Source organism: Muntiacus reevesi, chromosome 20, assembly GCF_963930625.1.
Source record: "Muntiacus reevesi chromosome 20, mMunRee1.1, whole genome shotgun sequence".
NCBI classification, from domain to species: domain Eukaryota; kingdom Metazoa; phylum Chordata; class Mammalia; order Artiodactyla; family Cervidae; genus Muntiacus; species Muntiacus reevesi.
The window spans coordinates 12,548,190-12,568,078 of NC_089268.1; the positions used below are offsets into that span (position 1 = coordinate 12,548,190).

The 19,889-nt window shown below is 50.1% G+C and overlaps 1 protein-coding gene across 2 annotated transcripts; it reads left to right on the forward strand.

The window, feature by feature from the left end:
- Window positions 1-1,752: 1,752 nt before the first annotated feature.
- CDKN1A (cyclin dependent kinase inhibitor 1A) lies at window positions 1,753-18,659 on the forward strand. 2 transcript variants are annotated; one of them, XM_065912381.1, is made up of 4 exons: window positions 1,753-1,899; window positions 3,756-3,887; window positions 15,251-15,697; window positions 17,129-18,659. In XM_065912381.1, exons 3-4 carry the CDS (start codon window positions 15,262-15,264, stop codon window positions 17,176-17,178), a joined length of 486 nt encoding a protein of 161 aa, XP_065768453.1. In that variant the 5' UTR covers window positions 1,753-1,899; window positions 3,756-3,887; window positions 15,251-15,261; the 3' UTR covers window positions 17,179-18,659. The 2 variants fall into 2 exon arrangements, with proteins under 2 accessions (XP_065768453.1, XP_065768452.1); XM_065912380.1 differs by lacking the exons at window positions 1,753-1,899; window positions 3,756-3,887 and adding an exon at window positions 10,400-10,595.
- The last annotated feature ends 1,230 nt before the right edge of the window (window positions 18,660-19,889 follow it).

A 19,889-nucleotide genomic window follows, 5' to 3' on the forward strand; every position in this document is an offset into this window, starting at 1 on the left:
TGCTTATGACAGCAAAAGACTGGACAGAAACAGCTTAAATGTTCATCCATGTGACAGAGTATTATGCAGCAGTACAAAGGAACGGGAGGTATTTTCTGCACTGGTGTGGGACAGCGCTGACATAAAACAGTAAAAAAAAAAAAAAGCGAGTCCATTTGGGTGGGTGAAAAGAATATGTGCATATTTGCTGACAGGTTCACAACCCCTCATCCACAATTTCAAAATTCAAAAAACTTAGAAAACCAAGGGTTTTTTCCCTTCAGTTTGTGGCAAATTTATTGGTAGCAAAACCAGAGCTGAAAGGATGTGAGCTGTTTGTAGCTGTTTTTTATCCCAGTTAGTGTGAATATCTTATACCTCAGACCTAAGGTAACCCATCATCCTGCTTGCCTGTGACTGAGGGATTCCTTGGACATTGGCCTTATCATCCTAAAACTGGGACAAAGGATCATCCTATACAGAGCCTAGAGGGACCCTCGAATGGAGGCAAAGTGTCACAAATACATGGTACATGCACCTCATTACTTGCCTAAAAGCCTAGAAGTTCTGCATCTTGAAACCCATTTGTCCCCAAATGTTTTGGATGAAAGACTGTGGACCTGGATGTTCATGAAAGTGAAAGTGTTTCACTCCGTGGTATTCAACTCTTTGCCATCCCCTGGACTGCAGCCCATCAGGCTCCTCTGTTCATGGACTCCAGACAAGAATACTGGAGTGGGTAGCCATGCCCATCTCCAGGGGATCTTCCTGACCCAGAGATCGAACCTGGGTCTCCTGCATTACAGGCAGATTCTTTACTACCTGAGCCACCAGGGAAGTCCAGGATGTTCATAGACTGTCCCTGGAAGGAGATACAAACAACCAGCCGCAGCCTTTGGAAAGGAAATGGATGGCTGGAGGGCAGGGTTAGGAGGGAATTTTCACTGCATATCATTTTGTATCTTTGGACTGTACTAACTCCTCAGAAAATAAATATAGGAATTCATGGGAAAACAAAACTCTCTGCTTTTGACTGAACTAGAAATAGAATTTTAAAAAATTTTGAGAATGTATGACAAAACCCACTGAAAAATAAAAAATTAAAAAATTAAAAAAAAAAGAAAACTAAAAAAAAAATTTTTTTTTTGAGAAGATAAATTACTATGCTGCTGTCATTCCTTACCATCTGAGCCACCAGGGAAGTCCAGGATGTTATTGATGCTGTCAGAGAAATATTTGTCTTCCTGATTCTGCTGATTCCAGTGTATCCTGTTCTTAGAGCTGTTTGTCTGTTGAATCCTGATTTGAGAATCAAGAGACTCGATTGTCCTTTTCTGAACTGAGTGCTGAGAAGGTCTCTCCTGGAGCAGCAGGTGGACCCTTGCTCTAGCTTCAGGAGCACGCTCAACAGCCCCAGGCGATTTTTTTTTTTTTTTTTTTTTCCTGGTTGATAGTTGTTATTATTATTTTGAAAGAAGAACAATCATGCAAAGCAAGTAGAAACAGGCTGGGTCAGCTGAAAATACCCACGTGCTCCCCCCTTGGGTCTCCCGGTGATATAATTAGCTGGTTTTATCCAGCGGTGAGTGGGCGGCTTGCTCCCCTGGCAGCCGGCAAGGCCAGCGGATGATGCAACAAAAGGCAAGCCCGGGCAAGGCCGAGCCGGGGCCGTGCCGGCCAAAGATGCTGATGCGATATGCTGGGGTGGGGGTGGGGCGGGAATAGCCGGAGTGCTGCGGAGCTGCAGGCTTCTGGGGGACCCGACTGCCCTCGGGGGCAAAGCTGACCTGCTCACTAAGCCTTGAGCTCCCAGCCCACCTGCCCCTTCAGCCTTTCCCCCCATCCCCACTTAGTGACAGACACTATTCCCAGTTCTCTGATTCTCAACTGAGATGGAAGTTCTGCAGAGAACTTCTAGAGGTAAGAAAGGGGCCCTTGTGAACGGATTGAGTAAATCAGGGTTCCCAAAGCTGTGAGGCTGGAGGGCTGGGAGGTTTCAGCAACTGGGGAGGTTTTTCAAACCCTTGTATCCTTGTGTAGCTGGTTGACCCTCACACAATGTTAATTCAGTAGGTTCAGAAAGGGGGCCAGAAATTGGAAATAAGTTTTTAAAAGAATATTTACTTATTTATTTTTGGCTGCAAGGAGGTCTTAGTTTCTGCATGTGGGATCTTTGTTGCAGTACAGGCTTAGGTAAGTGGGGTCTTAGTTCCTTACCAGAGATCGTAACCTTCGCCCCAGCTTTTGAAGGTTGATTCTTAACCACTGGACCACCAGGGAAGTCCTGGAAATAGGTTTTTAATTGTGTTTAATTATTATTTTAAATAGAGTTCGCTATTAAGAATATATGATGAGGAATAAGCCTATTTTGCATTCAGGGTTGTACACAGCACAACTCCAGGGGACACTGTCCACACAGACTCAGATGGTGCTAATGGTGCCCATGGAGGTAGGTGACGCAGCAAACCTGCCTCTCTCCCCGGAGGCAGCCACTCTCATCGTTTCTTGTGTCTTCGAGAGAGATTCCATGTACTTGTAGGATGTGAACATTTTTCAAAAGGGGGTTCCCTTTTCTCGCATTCCCTATGTTGAGAATCCCTGAGCTGGAGGGAGGATGGTCTGAAGGATGGAGTTCGGGTATCTGCAAAGTGATGAAGGAGGAACAGGCCTTCCCTTAAGTCCCACCACAGCAGGCCCCCTCTCCCCTACCAGGTCCAGGCTGGGTCTCCATCACGGACTACCCACAGGGACTTCCCTGGTGGTCCAGCAGTTAAGAATTTGCCTCCCAGTGCAGGGGATGCTGGTTCGATCCCTGCTTGGGGAACCGAGATCCCACATGCCACAGGGCAACTAAACCTGTGCACCTCAGTTAGGGAAGGCTTTCTGCTGCAGCAGAGTTCCCATGAGCCACAACCAAGACCTGATGCAGCCAAATAAATAAATATTTTTATAAAAACTACCTGCATTTCAGGCAGTAAAAGGCTTTTTCTCAGTAATCCTCTTAGGTCCCCCGGAGATTTTTCAGATGAATTTGCTGAGTAGGGAATTTTCCTGCATTTCAATCCAGTGATTTCTCAGCAGACTTTGATGTTGTCTAGTCAAAACAAAACAAACCAAATCTGTGTACCAGAAGGGGGAAATTGGGTCCTGCTGTGTGACTTTATACAAGTCACACTGTCTCTTTGTGTCTTGGTTTCTTCCTCTGGGAAATGAGGAGCATCATGTCTACCCCCCTCCCCCCCGCCTTTTTTTCAACCTCTCACAAAGGTTGTAAGATCATGGATATGAAAGTACCTATTTTCGAACTTCCCTGAAGGTCTGGTGGTTGAGGCATTGAAATGCAGGGCATTTGATTCCTGGTTGGGGAACTGAGATCCCATGTGCCTTGTGGCAAGGCCAAGTTAAAAAATAAAAATTTTTTAAAAGTACACATTTTATAGATGCAGTTTGAGGTCCAAGGTCATGTAGCTCAGAGGTGTTCCTGTTCTCCTTGTGGTTAGGTCCAGAAACTCAGCAGGAAAAAACTCTCTTGCGGGAACGGAGTGGGAAGAGGAAGGGGTTCTGATCTGCCTTGCTCCTCTGCTGTGGCAGAGACGGTTAGCAGCTCATCAGAGATCTGTGCCCTCCCCCAGGGACTACACAGACCCTTGCATCTAAGTGGGACCACATGACAAGTTCTTACCAGTGCAGTGTGGGTAGGAAACGATGGGTGATACTTCTGAACCAGGTGTGGAGAAAGGCACATACCTTCTTCATGGTCTTCCTTCTTCCTCCAGCTTGGAAGCAGAGATCCTGATGCCCTCAGGCATGGTGGAGCTGCAGGATGGAACGGGCCTGAGTCCCTGAACCATCATCACACCTGGAGGCCAGCTACTTGCCAACCAGAGCACCTCAGCTGGATTCATTATGTGAGTGAGACATAAACTATTGGCTTGTCACTGGAATTAGAGAGTTCATTTATTACAATGGCTAGTGTCACCCTGGGCTTCCCTGGTAGCTCAGCTGGTAAAGAATCTGCCTGCAATACAGGAGACCCCGGTTCGATTCCTGGGTCAGGAAGATCCCCTGGAGGAGGGCATGGCAACCCACTCCAGTGTTTTGCCTGGGGAGTCCCATGGACAGAGGAGCCTGGCAGGCTTCAGTCCATGGGGTTGCAGAATCCGACACGTTTGAGCAACTAGGCACAGCACAGTACAGTGTCATCCTAACACACACTCCCACTTTAATTCCTCAGTCCAACACTGAGCCATTTGCTTGTACACAAAAGGAGACTTAGGTCATCATCCCTCACAGCAGGTGCAGGGTTGTTAAAAACCACTGAGGGTGGGGAGAGGGAGGCATCATCTCCCCTTAGCTCTGAACTTGGGGCCAGCAGCATATGGGGATTGGGTTTGCAGCTGTTACATTCCACAGTGTCCCTGGTAGCATTTTGACTATGTGCAACACTCAGCGCCATCCTAGGGGAGCAAAGATATGGACAGACAGCTGATAGGAGGGGGGAGCAGAGAGGGAGGGCCCACAACCAGAGCCCTGGAATCTCTGCCTGTGTCATCTCAGCCAAGCCAGCACCTCTTGGGCCCTCCATTTCCCCATCTGTAACATGAGTCTAAAGCACATATCCTGGATGGAAAGTGGGGGAAGGTGGGGATGGTGAGGGGTCAGATAATAGATCTGACTATGCAGTTGGAGGACCCAAACCCAAGTCCTCAGAACTTGGATGTGTGCTTGGGCTTTTTCTTGGGAGGGGCTTAAAAATAATTTGTTAGGAAAGAAAACACGAAAGAATGCCCGACTCCTATGTTTGGGGGATCATTCAGAAAGCTATTATGGGCTAAAGGATCTGGAAGGGATGTCCTGATGGCTTTAAAGCCCACCTCTGAGCACTGAACTCAGCGTCTATGGGTAGTTCCTCTTGCCACCAAATGTTTATTGACAGGTGTCCAGTATCTGAAATTCCACCATTAGTGCTTCATTCCTTTGGATTCGTTTTTTATTCTTCCACAAAAATGCAAGCTGTGATAATCACAAACATGTGTTCAGTGCTTTAGACTTTTTCCAGGAATCTTGAAAGATACAGATAGGTCCAAATGCCAAACACAGGTGCTACATTAATCATTTTTTCTCCTGACAGGAAGATTGTGGGGGCAATTCTACTCCTGGGTGTATATCCAAGAATAACTTGCACATGTGGCCCAAAGACATGGATAGGAATAATTATAGCAGCCCTATGCATAATAACACAAATTTGGAAACAACCAAAGTGCCCGTTGACAAGGAGATGGGGATCACTGGACGTGAAATAACAGTGAAAATGGTTGAGCCCTGTTTTAATAACATATTGCTGAATAACAGGCCATGTTAAAACATAGTGGCAACCATAATCATTGATTTACTCACAGTTCTACAATTTAGGCAGGGGCTCATTGGGGATGGCTTGTCTCTACTCCATGTGACTTCAACTGGGGAGGATTAACTGAGGATGAAAAATCGATGTTTTAATTAATTAATATTTATTTTGGCTGTACTGGGTCTTTAATACTGTGTGGGCTTTTCTGTAGTTGCAACGATCAGGGGCTCTTCTTCATTGCAGTGCGTGGGCTTCTCACTGCAGTGGCTTCTCTTGTTGCAGAGCACAGGCTCCAGGGCTTGCTGGCTTCAGTAGTTGCGACACATTGGCTCAGTAGCTGCAGCTCCCGGGCTCTGGAGCACAGGTGTGCAAGCTTAGTTGCTCTGTGTTATGCGGGATCTCCCTGGACCGGGGATTTGAACCCATGTCCCTTGAATTGGCAGGTGGATTCTTGACCACTGAGCCACCAGGGAAGCCCTAAAGATAAACTTTTAAGATGGTCCACTCATGTGGTTGGCATGTTGATGCTGGCTGTCAGCTGGGAGATCAGCTGGAGCTATTGTGTGTGTGGAAGTAGCCTTCTTATCATGCATTTGGCCTCCACGTGACTTCTCTCAGCCTGGTGGTCTCAGAGTAATCAGACTTCTCAGGTGGAGTCTCAATGTCCCCAAGAAAGCAAAAGCAGAAGTTGCTGGACCTTCTTGAGGCTTAGGCCTAGAATAGGCACAGAATAACCCATTCTGCTGAAAGAGTCATAAAGTCAGACAGATTCAACTGCAAAAGAGTGTGAATAACCAGAGCTATAGTTTGTGTGTCACAGACTTGCACAGCCACAACCACCCATAAATCATAAATCATGATGGGTGGATTTATCACATGGATAAATCATAGGTACGTTATGCTGCTTCACATTTCAATGATTCCATATAACAATGGATTGTGTCTTCCTCACATACATATCTTTAAAAATATGTATGTATTTATTTGGCTGCACTGGGTCTTAGTTGCTGCACGCGGAATCTTCATTGCGTCACGTGGGCTCTTTCATTGAGACGCAGGTACTCGCTAGTTCTGGTGCACGGGCTTAGTTGTTCCACGGCGTGTGGGATCTTAGTTCCCTGACCAGGGATCAGCCCACAGCCCTTGCATGGCAAGGTGGATTCTTAACTTGGAAAGTCCAGTCGCATACATATCTTACACAAGCCGGTGGAGTGCTTGGCCCCACACAGCCAGCCACTTAGGAACTTAGGCTGATGGAGGATCTACCATACTGAGATGGCACCCTCTGGGACATGAGACCTCACTTTTGCCACAGCCATGGAGGACAGAAAGGTTGGAAAATTTCACTTGACCTCAGCTCTAAAGATACACATGTCACTTAGGTTCACATCTCATTGGCTAGAACTAGTCACATTACCCTGCCTAAATTACAGTTTTTCCATAGAAAAACGGAAGAGCATTACTATTCCAGTCACATGTAATAAAATTATTGAAAACAAAGGACAGTTCAACATAAAATTCAAGATAGTGTTTACTTTGGGGGGGGAGGGGTCAGCACAGGAGAGGAAGTCACAGGAAGGTATTAATAGCAATTTACAATACTCTAATCCATGAGTTGAGCAGAGAGTATTGATTATACTATTTTTAATGAATAAATGAGTAAACAGATGAATGAAATAAAAGAGAGGGCTCAGAAGCTGTGGCACTGAAGCATAACCTCAGAGTGCAGGCCAAAAATAGCTCTTCCATAAATATTCACTGCGCTGTGGTTGAGGCGGCCTGGTCTTGAGGGTACAAAGATGAATAAAATGTAGGTTCATCCCCTCTAGATTCCCAGCTCAGAGGAGGCAGTAGGCACATGAACCAGACAAACCAGCAAAGCACAGTGGAGTGGACTACTTACCAGGAACTTTGGGAGCCAGAGAAAGAAAGTCTTACCCCAAGGGGTCATGTAGGTTGGGTCATGAAGGATCCATAGGAGTTCAATAGGTAGAGAAAGAAGTGGAGGTGGGGCATATTGGTCAGGGACACTCATTCTGGGAAGAGTGAACAATATGTACAAAGGCACTTCATTCCTCAGGTGGCCTGTGTTCACAGCATTTCCTCACCACCTTCTAGTCCCTAAATGATCTGATCAACTCATTCATACTGTGCTATGCCACCCAGAACCCTCTGCAGGACTTGCACATTCAATATTCCCACCGATTTCTATGTGCCAGGCACTATGCTAAGCATTTTGCTTATGTGATTTTATTTAATGAAGAGCAGAACTTAATGCCAAAGAAATGAATTTCTAATGGTGAAATTTCAGACTTAGATAAGATGAAATCTTTAGCTTAGGGAAGCTGGAAGTATTTGTGTGGCATGAATTCTGTTCACTCCTGATGTTTGTGCTGGCTGGGTAAAGCCCCTGGAAGGTCAGGAGGTGGGGTGGCAGGAGCTCCCAATCTTATTCTTCAAAAAAAAAAAAAAAAAAGCAAGTGGGAGTTCTGCTCGATAATATAATAATGTCTCTGTTCTGCCTTTTCTCTGGGGTCTCACTTCTTGGGAGCCTGTGTGGAGGTGAATTCCTCTGAAAGCTCTCTGCCCCTGTTAGGGACTCCCCAGGCCTTTTCTGAGAAATAGTGACATTGTTCCTGGCACTTCCCCTCCCTTCCTGGGTAGCTCCCGTGGCCACCATTGAGCTTTCCTCACATCCTCCTTCTTCGGGCTAGAGCTTTTCTAACTTTCCTTTCCATCATCACTTCCCTCCTGGATGGGGCTAATCTGGGTCCTCTCGTTCTTCAGGCTGAAGCTCTTTATATCTCTAAGCTGTCTGCTTCCTTGGGAGCAGGCCTGGGCATTGGGCGGCAGGCCCGACTAGCATTCAGGCCTTCAGGAACATGTCCTGACATGTTGAGCCCTGGCACAGAAGAAGATGGTGGCTGTTTTGTCCTTGGGGCTGCCTGCTTTTAGACAAGAGTGGAGTTTTAGACAAGAGGAGACCCCGAGAAACCCCGGAGAGACCTTGGTCTGCATTTCTCTGAACAGAATATGTGATTTACCACAGACCCCTTGGGACTGGTCTGGGATCTACCGTGTACCTGCATGCATCTGTGTGTGTGTGTGTGTGTGTGTGTGTGTGTGTGTGTGTTTTGAGACTTGGATCTTTGAGTGTGGCTTTTATCAACCTGCTTCTTTGCCTCTTTAGGGCAGAAGCCCTCTCTTAAGAGCAAACCTGGCTACACATTCAAGTGAATGCTTGGAAACTTTTTTTTTTTTTAAGTGCTGGACAGTACTAAACACCAGTAGGTGCTTAATAAATATTTGTTGAGTTCTGTTGTGGTGGTGGTGGTGGTGAGTTAAAAATTATAAAAAAAAAAAATCACTTCCCAAAAAAGCAACAAAAAATTATTTCATTGTGAAGCTCAGGACTCTAAAACTTTAACTAATTCAATATAAGCAATCATTAAATTTTTTTCCCCAAAGTAAACAGATAGACAATGTCAAGTCTATTTACAATGTCTGAAAGCCAAGGGGATTCGAGACAGTAGGAGTATATGCCTGTCCTGTGCTGGACATTTGACAGCCCAGCCTTTGGGTGGTGTGGGTACGGGTGTGTTGGAGGTAGGGAGGGTGGAACTGGGAGAGGAGAGGGCTGGTCCTGGCGTTTTGGCCTGTTTGAGGTTCTTCCACCTACAATTCTGGCCTGTCTCCAATATCAGGCAGGCAAGGGGGTCTGGTAAAGGGTCCTCCCACCCCTCCCTGGGCTCCTGTCCCAGCAGTAGAGGAGAAGCAGGACTGTCCTCCCTGAGGTCAGCTGCTTTGGGGGAGGAAGACTGGGCATGTCTGGGCAGAGATTTTCAGACGCCAAACAGCCCTAGATGTCAGTAATTGGAGCTGCTTTCAGCCTGCATTCTATGTTTTAGTCGATTTCTGTTCAGATTAACACTCTGTTGTCTGCAATTTTCATACAAGCAGAAATAAAAAATGTTTCAGATGAAGGAAGGAAGCAAAGGTGGGGTACAAGTGGGGATGGGGAGCAGCAGGGCACCTCACTTGCTTTTGCCTCTTTTGGAAGCACTGGTTGGCCTTTCTAGAATTGCCTTCATCAGTGTCACCTCAGTGTATTGCCTGGAAATGATGGGTGCTGGGCATGTCTTGCATTCTAAAGCTGCTGAAACAGAGAGGGCAATAAGCAGAGAGCGCTGGATGAGAAGCAAAAGGTCTGTGTTCTAACCATCGCCATTGATGTGCTGTATACCCTGAGTCAGGGCTCTGAGCTCTGAGCCTCCGTTTCCAGCAGTGTATGTGGTGGGTGGGGATTACCCAGGAGATAACTCACCCACCCAATCCTTCGCCCCTTCCCAGTCCGCAAATCCACAGGAATCACAGAGCTTTCTTCTGCTAAGGTGGGATGGGAGGTGGATATAGGCAGTGAGGAGGAGGAGGTGGGAAGCTTATCTCAGTGTCCCGGTTCCCCTGGAGACCAGGTTAGCCCTTTCTTAGCAGGGTCCCCAGTTCCTTCCTTCCCTGGAGCATTTGACAAATAACTTCTCACCCCTTTAGTTCTGTGGGCTTCGGTCGGTTTCCTCTTCTGTGAAATACGGGGAATTGAATCCTCTTCTGTGAAATAAAGGAATTGAATCCGTTCTGGCCTCCAAGAATGCTTTGTTGGGGTCTCTGGGTGCCTCCGGTGATGGGGAGAGGTGGTGTTGTGAGGGACCCATGGTGGTACAGTGGGGCTTTTCTGGGAATTACAAGGTGAAGTGTTCTTTAAAAAAAAATTATTTAAGAATTTTTTTTTCTTTATTAATGTCACTCCTCGTGGTTTATTCAGCTGCTCGGGGTAAATCCTTGCCCAGAGCTAGTCGGTGGTGGGTCAGAGCGGGGGCTAGTCCGTCGGGTCCCAGTAGCGCCGCCGTCCCGGCGATGGGAGGGCCAAGTCGCCCTCCCCACCCCCACCCCCCGCACTGGGGAAAAAACCCCAAACAGAACTGGGACTCAGTTCGTGCGGAAATATGTCAAGTGCACAAAGCCAGGCGCGGAGAGTGGGAAGGAGGGAAGCGCCCTCCTGCAGCCAGTGAGGTTGGCAGCGGAGTCTCCAGGGACCCGCCGGGAGAAGCGCCGCTGTGGGCGGAGCGGCCGGTCCCGCCTCCACCCGCTTTATAAGCCCGGCGCCCGGCGCCCGGCGGCGCCAGCTGAGGTGTGAGCAGCGGCTGGAGGCTGTGCTTGGGAGACCCGGCGCTGCGCGCTGATTCACCGAGACGTCCTGAGACCCCCAGAAGAGGTGAGGGAGCCGGGGCGGGCCAGAGCGGATCTCGAACTGAGGCTCCCGAGTCGAGCCCAGCGAGTCCGCGTGTTTGTCCGTGCCCCTCGGGGGTGTGTGTCCGCGGGGGCGCGTGTGTCCTGCCTGTGTTCACAGGTGAATGGCGCGCGGGGCTCTGCGCGCGGGTCTCGGTTAGGGGCACACCAAGGGCTGCGAGTGCGCGTGTGGGCACAGCCCGGGATGCATCGGAGGCTCCGGGCGCCGAGAAGGGGTACCAGGGATCTCCCCTCTGCGATCCCTCCCCTGGAAACTCCGGCGGGGCGAGGGAAGGCGTGGACCCGGCCGAGGGTGCGCCCGGGGCCCCAGGCTAGGTGCGCTCGCTGCGTGGGGACGAAGCCCGGTCCGCGCAGGGCTCCGGGAGGGGCGGGGAAAGCCGAGTCGAACAGGTTCATTTGGGATCCATTCCCGAGCGGTTCTTAGATCCGATCGGTGCCGTCCCGGCCCAGAACCGAGGTCGGAGTCCCCAGTGCTGCTGAGGTCAGCGCCGGCTGTGTCCTGGGCCCTTGGGAACGTGTCGGGACACGTTCCTTAAAGCTGGGAGGTGACTCACGGTGACAAGAAGACCCCGGGGAACGAGACGGGTGACATCAGAACTCCGCCAGGACTGGGAGACTGGCTCCGCCAGAAGTCCCTTCCCTGCCTCTCTCCACGGTCTCTGTCCCCCCACGCCGCCACCATCAGCACAGTGACCTATTTGGCTGGTACAGAGTGTTCCCAGGGAAACCGAGACACCGGGAGGTCCAAGACCGGGTGTCCGGTCCCCGCCCCGAGGCGCGCCCTCTGGGACCCGGAGCCGCGGCCGGGCGCTGGGTGGGCTTGCGCCAGCCTGTCAGTTAGGGAAGCCCCGAAGCCGAACCTACCTCTCTCCCACCGCTGCCGGGAGAACCCCGGCCGGACGGACTCGCGGTCCGGAGCCGAGCTCTGCTCGGCGGCGCGGTGGGGGCACCCAGCCCCCGACGGGGGCGGTGGGGGAAGGGAAGGAGAGGTCCTGTGTTTCAGGGCTAGGGCTTCGGGGTGCGTCGCTGCTTCGGGCCTCCGTCACCTCTTTTCGGGCGCTCCAGGCGGCCCCAATCCAGTCCGGAATTCCCTCTCCAAGAGCGACAGGGCTGAGCAGAGCAGGAGGGCGATTCGCCCTTCGGACGCCAAGGTCCAGCGTGGACTGTAGTGCGTCCGCCTGGTCTGGGGCCCTCGGGGGACACTTGCGCTCTCCCCGTAGGGACAAGAATCGTAGAACTGGGTTTGGTGCTTTAGGGCGCCCGGGCAGCTCCCTCCCTCCTTCCCCTTCCTCCACGTTGCGTTTCGGGGAGGACTTAAGAGCGGTTTTGTTTTCGTTGCTCCCGTCTATTTTTATTTTTCAGGGATCTGACTCATCCCTTGCTTTGGGCGTGGAGATAAGGTGGAGGGACCAGATCTCGGCGCGCCTGTGCGTGCGTGCTGTGTGTGTGCGTGTGTGTGTGTACGCGCGTGCGCGCGTGTGTTTCACAAGAGGCGGCGCGAGAGCGCGCTGTTTCCCAATAGTGGCGGGCGTTTCGGAAGGCTGACTGGCTCAGCGTGACGTGTTCGCGGCCCCCGAGCCCCCTCCCACTCCCCCTCCCCACCCCAGGGTGACGTGCAGCGGGAGTGGAAGCGAAGTTTTGGCGGGCGGGGAGCGCTTTGCGGGAAACTGACTCATCACAGCTGGCTGCCGGCCTCCCAGGCTCTGCCCACGCAGCTCCCCCTCCGCGCGTGATTTCCTGGAGACCGGCGCCCTCTTCTGGCCGTATCGCTAATCGCTAACCCGCCTTCCCGCGGAATGAGGCTTCACCGGCCTTTGCTTCCCAATGCAATCTACTCCAGTACTGACGCTGAGGTCTTTGCCCACTCCTCTCTTAAAAGGAGTGCCCCCATCGGATCTGCAGTGTTTACTGAGTGCTTACTGTTTATTTGGGAATGAAAATATGGCTGAAGTCCAAGGCCTGATAAAACCCTAGCAGGGTTCCTCCTCTTGCCAATGAAGCCCTGAGATCTGTAGTGTCTATTCAAGCCATTCTGTGTGTCCCCTCTTGGCTGGCACCCCAAGCGTGCCCATCTGGAGAACTGTCAAGCCCTTGAATTGAATCGATCTGGGGAAGAAGGGGCCTGTCAAATCTACATTTTGAAAAAGCTCCTCAAGTGGTTCTGATGGGTCTCTCTGGTGAAGAAACCTCAAAATTAGGGAGTACGGTTCAATACCAGCCTGCAGAACCCAGGGCATTCAGGGCTGGGTTCAAATCCTGGCTGTGCCACTGGTGAGCTGTGTGACCTTGGGAAGGTTACTTAACTTCTCTGAGCCTTGGTTACCTCTTCTGTAAAAGAGTGATATACCCATTTCTTTTGAAAATTAATATCCGTAAACTTTTTTACAACAGCCGTTGGCACATTAAAATATATAAATAAATCTCAATCCTTAGCCCTGAAGAGAGTGAGCAAAGGTTATTTGTGGGCTTTGTCCACTGGGCTATGTAACCCCTTTCTATGTGGCAGCTTGAATACACACTATTGATCTGTTTAACCCTGTGGGTTCGGGGCAAGTCTTAAAACTCCTGCCCCTTAAACATGGTCTGAGGTCATCTAGTGCCTCCCCTGCCCTGTCTGCTGAGACTTGGAGTTGTGGACTGACTTGACTCACTGTGAGACGTGGAGTGGGGACAGGTAGATGTGATGTGGATTGAGGGCTTCCTGCCCCGGGAGGACACTCAGCAGGGCTTTCACCCTCAGAGCTTGCAGATCAGGACTTGTCCCCAGGAAAACCCAGTCCCTGTTAAAGTCGTGCAGGCGCTCAGCCCTGGAGTCAAGCCAGAGCAGGGCAGGGAGGTGCCAGCACCCCGTCACGGGCAACCTCACCCTCAGTTTTCCCTCTCTTAAAGTGAGAGGTGAGGAACCAGGTAGACCGGTGCCTTTAATTTTCTTTGCCTGCAAAACGGGTTCCTTGGATGCAGGCAGAATGGGGCAGGGGCTTCCAGATTGTCTAGACTTCAGGTCACCTGACGTGCCTGGCAGGATGTGGCTCAGCCTGGGAGAAATCATTGCTCCGCCCTGCCCTGCCTAGCTCCTCCTTACCCCCGGGCTGCCTGCCTGATGACATCCTTGGGAAAGGCCCTCAGCCCACAACACCTGTCAGCTGCTGTCTGAAGGAGGCGGTGGCCCAGGTGGAGTGATGGGGAGGAGTCAGCCAGAACTAAAGGCAGAGCGAAATAATATTTTCCAAACGCTTTCTCTATACTTGGTACTGCTCTGAGGGCGTTATCTACAACCGCTTAGCTAATCCTCACATCTGTCCTCTGAGACATTCGCTATGGTTATCTCCTTCTAGAACTGACCTACAATGCAGGAGACCTGGGTTTGATCCCTGGGTCGGGAAGATCTCCTGGAGATGGAAATGGCAACCCACTCCAGTACTCTTGCCTGGAAAATCCTATGGACAGAGGACCTTGGTAGGCTACCGTCCATGGGGTCACAAAGAGTTGGACACGACTGACTGACTTCACTTTCTAGAACTGACACTAAAAATAGATGTCCCTTTCATCATAGGGGACTGGAATGTAAAAGTAGGAAGTCAGGAGATACCTGGAGTTACACACAAGTTTGGCCTTGGAGTACAAAGTGAAGCAGGGCAAAGGCTAACAGTTTTGCCAAGGGAATGCACTAGTCATAGCAAACACCCTCATCCAACATACACAAGAGACAGCTCTACACATGGACATCTCCATCTTATAGGTGAGGAAAACAGAACCCAGAGAAGTTAAGCTACTTGTCGAAGGTTGCCCAGCAGAGCCTGGATTCCAACCCAAGTGGCCTGGTTCCAGAGCCCTCACCTTTAACTACCAAGACACAGCTGTTCAACTCTGCTCCGCCTTGCCTGGCGGGGCCCACCAATCATTTCCTTGAGCTTGCATCTACAGCCCTCATCTTTAGACACGTATGCAGTCCCATTTTACAGATGAAGAAACTGAGGCCGGGGGGACTTGAAGTGACTCTTTGAAAGTTGAGGTAGGAAGTGGCAGAGCAAGGACTAGAACCCAGGTGCTTTTTAACTCCAAAGTCCAGGGTAGTTTTAAGTAACTGAGCAGGATTATTCCACATGAGCATCTAGACGGAGGGATTTGAGAGGCTTGAGGGAGTGTCCATTTACTTGGGGATTGACCTCCCCAGCTGGGCCTGGAGTTAGGAAACTACTGGACTCTGACAATTCACACATAACTGGGGCATTCACACCCACGAGGGACACCTCAGGGGGGAAAAACAAATTGATTTTAGCTGATAACACCTGGTGGTAAACAGGACCCTGATCCCTGCTATTGCAATCAACTTGCCTTTGTTGACATAAACTTGCCCTTCAGCTGCCCACTCCCCCTGTGACCTGGGGGTGTCAGGCGGACTGACTCTGCCCCTCACGCCCTCTCTGTGGGTGGCAGCCGGGGGAGCCTGTGGGAGGAAGGTGGGGGGGAAATCAGCCGGAAGGAACCCGAGAGCCCCTCTCACCTCACTTTCCAGTGAGGAGGCCGGGCCTGAGGTTACACAGTAGCGCGGCCCGGAGAGGGAGCGTCCGACTTCCCGAGGGTCTCACTTACGTGCCCCGGGTCTCCCTTGTGTTCCAGCCACAGGTGCCATGTCCGAGCCGTCCAGGGACGCGCATCAAATCCCCCGCAGCAGCAAGGCCTGCCGCTGCCTCTTTGGTCCAGTGGACAGCGAGCAGCTGCGCCAGGACTGCGACGCCCTCATGGCCAGCTGCGTGCAGGAGGCCCGAGAGCGGTGGAACTTCGACTTTGTCACCGAGACGCCGCTGCAGGGGGACTTCGCCTGGGAGCGCGTGAGGGGCCTCGGCCTGCCCAAGCTCTACCTGCCCGTGGGGCCCCGAGATGACCTGGGAGGGGGCAAGCGGCCGAGCCCCTCGCCCGCCCTGCTGCAGGGCGCGTCTCAGGAGGACCACTTGGACCTGTCGCTGTCCTGCACCCTCGTGACTCGCTCCCCTGAGCGGCCCGAGGGGACCCCCGGGGGGCCTGGCCCCTCCCAGGGCCGGAAACGGCGGCAGACCAGCATGACAGGTGAGGACTCCCAGAACGCACGGGGCAAGGGCTCACCTGTCTGGCCCAGCTTGCTCATCGCTCTGAGGGTGGGTAACAGGCCCAGAGAGGGGAAGTGGCTTGTCTGAGGTCACATAGCAAGTCTACTACCAAGACCAATTAGCTGACATTTATTTAGAACATTGACTGTGTGCCAGGCCCTTTGATAAGTGTCTAGATTTCTTTTAGTTCTTATAGTGATCTAATACTATAGGACATTCTTGGCATCCTTTTACAGGCAAAGAAACAGGACTCAGAGAGGTAGAATGATTTGCCTAAGGTCCCATGCTGAATTTGGCATGGAGAGAAAATGAATGATCATTTCCTGGCTGCCTTATCCAAACTTAACTCACTTTCCCCTTCATATATCCACACCTTCATCCGCACTTACCAGCCTATTTTTCTCTTTTTGGCAGTTTTTAAACTATCAACAGTTACTTCCGTATTTTGATATAGTCCATCTCCCCAAATAGAATCCTGTCTCCACAAGAAAGAAATCTGTATCTCTCTTGTTCATAACTGAATTGTCAGCACCTTGGATGGTGTGTGACTCACAGCAGGTGCTTGAGGAAAATGGAATAAGTGAGGCTGGCAGTTGAACACTTAACTATGCCAGGCCTTCGGCCAACATCTTTTTATTTTTTACTTTACAAATGTATTACTGTTATTATTTTGGCTGTACGGCTTGTGGGACCTTAATTCCCTGAGCAGGGATGGAACCCGGACCACCTCCATTGAGAGCAAGGAGTCTTAGCCCCTGGACCACCAGGGAAGTCCCAACCAAGGTCTTTCTGGAAGCATTTCATTTAATCCTCCAAGCACCGTATCAGTGTTATCCTCATTTTATAGGTGAGGAAACGGAAGCTTGGAGCAGCACAGCCAAGAATCCCACAGCAAATTTGCAGCTGGGTCAAAACTAACAACAACAATAATAATAACTAACCTTTATATGGCTCAGGCATCATTCAGAACACTTTTCCTGGATCAAATAATGGAATCTCCAGAGCAGTGCTCTCTGACAGATCAGGCTCTACAAAGAAGCAGATGCCCAGTACCACTGGCCACATATCGCTGCTGAGTGCTTGTCATGAGGGACTGAATTTTTCTTTTAGTTTAATGTTAGTCAATTTAAACAGCCACCTAGGGTTAGCGGCCACTGCATTTGGGCAGCTTGGCTTAAAGTGGGCCCATGGATGGAAAGTCTGTTATTGATCACATCTGTGAAGCATGGGGGGATGTTCTGTATGTATGTAGCCCTCTGGGAGATGGGCTAGAAGTTTCCAGAGTTCTTCCCTGTACTTGACTTGTGTCCCTGTGGCCCTGGGGAGGGTCTCTCTGCAGTTTGCACTGGGCGGGTGGCTCTGCTGGGCCCTCTTCCTCCTGGCCTGGCTGACGTCTGTTCTCTCCCCCCAGATTTCTACCACTCCAAACGCAGGCTGATCTGCTCCAAGAGGAAGCCCTAACCCCGCTGCCGGAAGCACGTCCTCGTGAAAACAAGGGGGCTACTGCGGGCCTCTTCTGTACCTTTTGCCTTGGTCCTTCAGTTTGTGCGTCTTAATTATTATTTGTGTTTTAATTTAAACGCCTCCTCATGTACATACCCTGCTTACTGTCACCCTTCCCACGCCCCCAGCCTCTGGCATTAGAATTATTTAAAAAAAAAAAATTAGCAGAAAAAATAGGCTTATTAGAGTGCTAGGTATTTTTATTATATGAACCGTTATTTAAACCCTCTTCATCCTTTGCTGTCCTCGTCCTTGCTCCTCTGAGGCTGACGTGACCCCATTCTCTGGGTGGCACTCTCTGGAGGGGCCTGGCTCTCTCCCCTGCTGCCATCTGATGGGTGTTATGAAGTCCCACCCCCCCCCCCCACCCGCTTCCTGCATTCTCAGTCCTGAATTCCTTATAATCTGAGAAGTAAATAGATAGCACTTTGAAGGGGGCCCAACAGAGTTGGAGGCATCATCAAAACTTTGGGTTCCCCTTGCCCCCTCTAAGGTTGGGCAGGGTGATCCTGAAGTGGGCACAGCCTGGAAATGGGGCTGGGGGATAGGACACCTTCCTGGCCCTTGATTCCCACCTCTGTCTTGTGAAGGCATGGGGAAGGTAGGGGCCCGTAGCAAACCACCCCCACCTCCCCACTCCCCCCACCCCCGTCTTCAGGGCAGCCTGTCTCATATTTGGCTTCCCTGTTCCCTGCATTTTTCCAGGAGCCCCAGAGGCCCCTCTTCCCCAGCTGGGCTCTCAGTCCCTCTCTGCTCCCCTCCCTTCCTCCATGCCCTTTCCCTTTAGTATCTTCTCAGCCCTGGGTGGCAGCTCTGGGGGGGGCCCTAACCCCTAACTCAGTGGACTGGAAGGGGAAGGGACATGCTAGGCATAGGGTTCCCCAATTCTACCTCAAGCAGCGACCGCCCCCTCCTCTTAGCTCTTGGGGTAGGGGTCCTGGGTGGTCAGACGGGCCTCCTTGAATGGGGATCTCTCTGTGTTAGGGGTAGGTGGGTGAGGAGCAAATTTTTCCAGGAGGGACAGTGTGACACCAGCCCCTGGAACTCATCCAAGGACTTTTTCCATTGGCCCCACCCCTTCCCCCATTTCATTGCACTTTGAATAACAGCTGAAGGAGTCAGATGGTGGGAGCAGAGGCTGTGGATAGGATGTGCTAAGTGGGCAAATGTGGGTCTGGGAGTTGTGAGTCTTTGTCTTTCCTGGCCCTGAGCCACGTGGTGGGCCTGACCCCAGACACCTTCCGGCTCCTGTAACATCCTGGCCTGAACTGTTTTCTCTTGGTTCCCAGATGTCCTGTCTCTTCTGTCTCCACCTCGACTGTAAACCTCTCAAGGGCAGGGAATACGTCCCGCACTGCTCTATGCCCTTCAGAGGCCCTCCCACAGTGCTGAGTATACAGCAGGTGCTCAATAAATATTTCTGATGACTTTACTTGTAATATTAGTGTTGTGGTCAATATACCTTATTATTTATAAGAACAAGTTGGTGGAGGTTTTTTTTAATTAAATAAGCACTTAAAAAAAAAGCAAAACAGTTTAGCAAAAGAAAGACCAAGACCACAAACCAAAAAGCAGACAATAACAAAACAGTAAGTCATCACACCTCTGCAGATTGCCACGGTCAGTATTTTGGGTTCTTGTGTGTGGTTTTTTTTTTAAAGTAAAGAATATACTGTGACTCATCAGAAAAAAATGCAAATTAAAATCACAATAAGATACCAGTACACATCTACCAAAATGACTAACATAAAAGGACTGACAATGCCAAGTGTTTTGAGGATACAGAGCAACTGGAACTCATACCTCCTGGTGGAAGTGTGAACTATTTCATCTCCTTTGGAATAACTCTTTGGCAATATCTTCTCAAGATGCCTCCCCTCAAGCCTACCTGATTACTAGGAATTCCATTCTTAGGTTTGTTCTCAAGAGAAATAAATACACATTTGTTTATTTTTATAGCAGTATTATTCATAACAGAGCCTAACCAGAAACAACCTAAATGTCCAGAACATAAGAACAGATACATAAACTGTGGTATCTGTATACAGTGGAATCCTATATGACATTAAAAAGAACAAATACTCTTACATGAATCTTCTGGTTATTTATATTTATCAACTCTAAGCCTTAGTAGCTTAAAACAATAATCATTTCTTTGTTCTGGATCCTGCAGTTTAGCCAAGAACTACTTTTCACATGCTGAATAATCCTGTTATATGGATCATGGCTTTGCTCCAGAACCCTAAGGGTCTGAGAGGAGGCTCTGCCCTTGGGGCTTTTGGAGACTTTACACTGTTTGCTTATCTCCCATGGATATTTCTAGTATTATGGGATATGCTGGGTCACACGTCCCAAGTGTTTTCCCCATAGTGAGGACCTATTGCAGAGCCTCTTTAGCTCTGGACTCCACTTAAACAATAAAGTCATCCAATACATGAGCTGTAGCAGTAATCAGTATACTGCCTCCAAAGTCCCTATTGGCCACCAGCACTATGCCTCTTTTTAGTGGTAGGATGTCCACGGTATGATAATTTGTCCTTTAACCATGTAGGGCGCCTAGACTGTGTATTAAAAAGCAGAGACATCCCTTGGCCGACAAAGGTCAGTCTAGTCAAAGCTGTTTTTTCCAGTAGTCATGCACAGATGTGAGAGTTGGACCATAAAGAAAG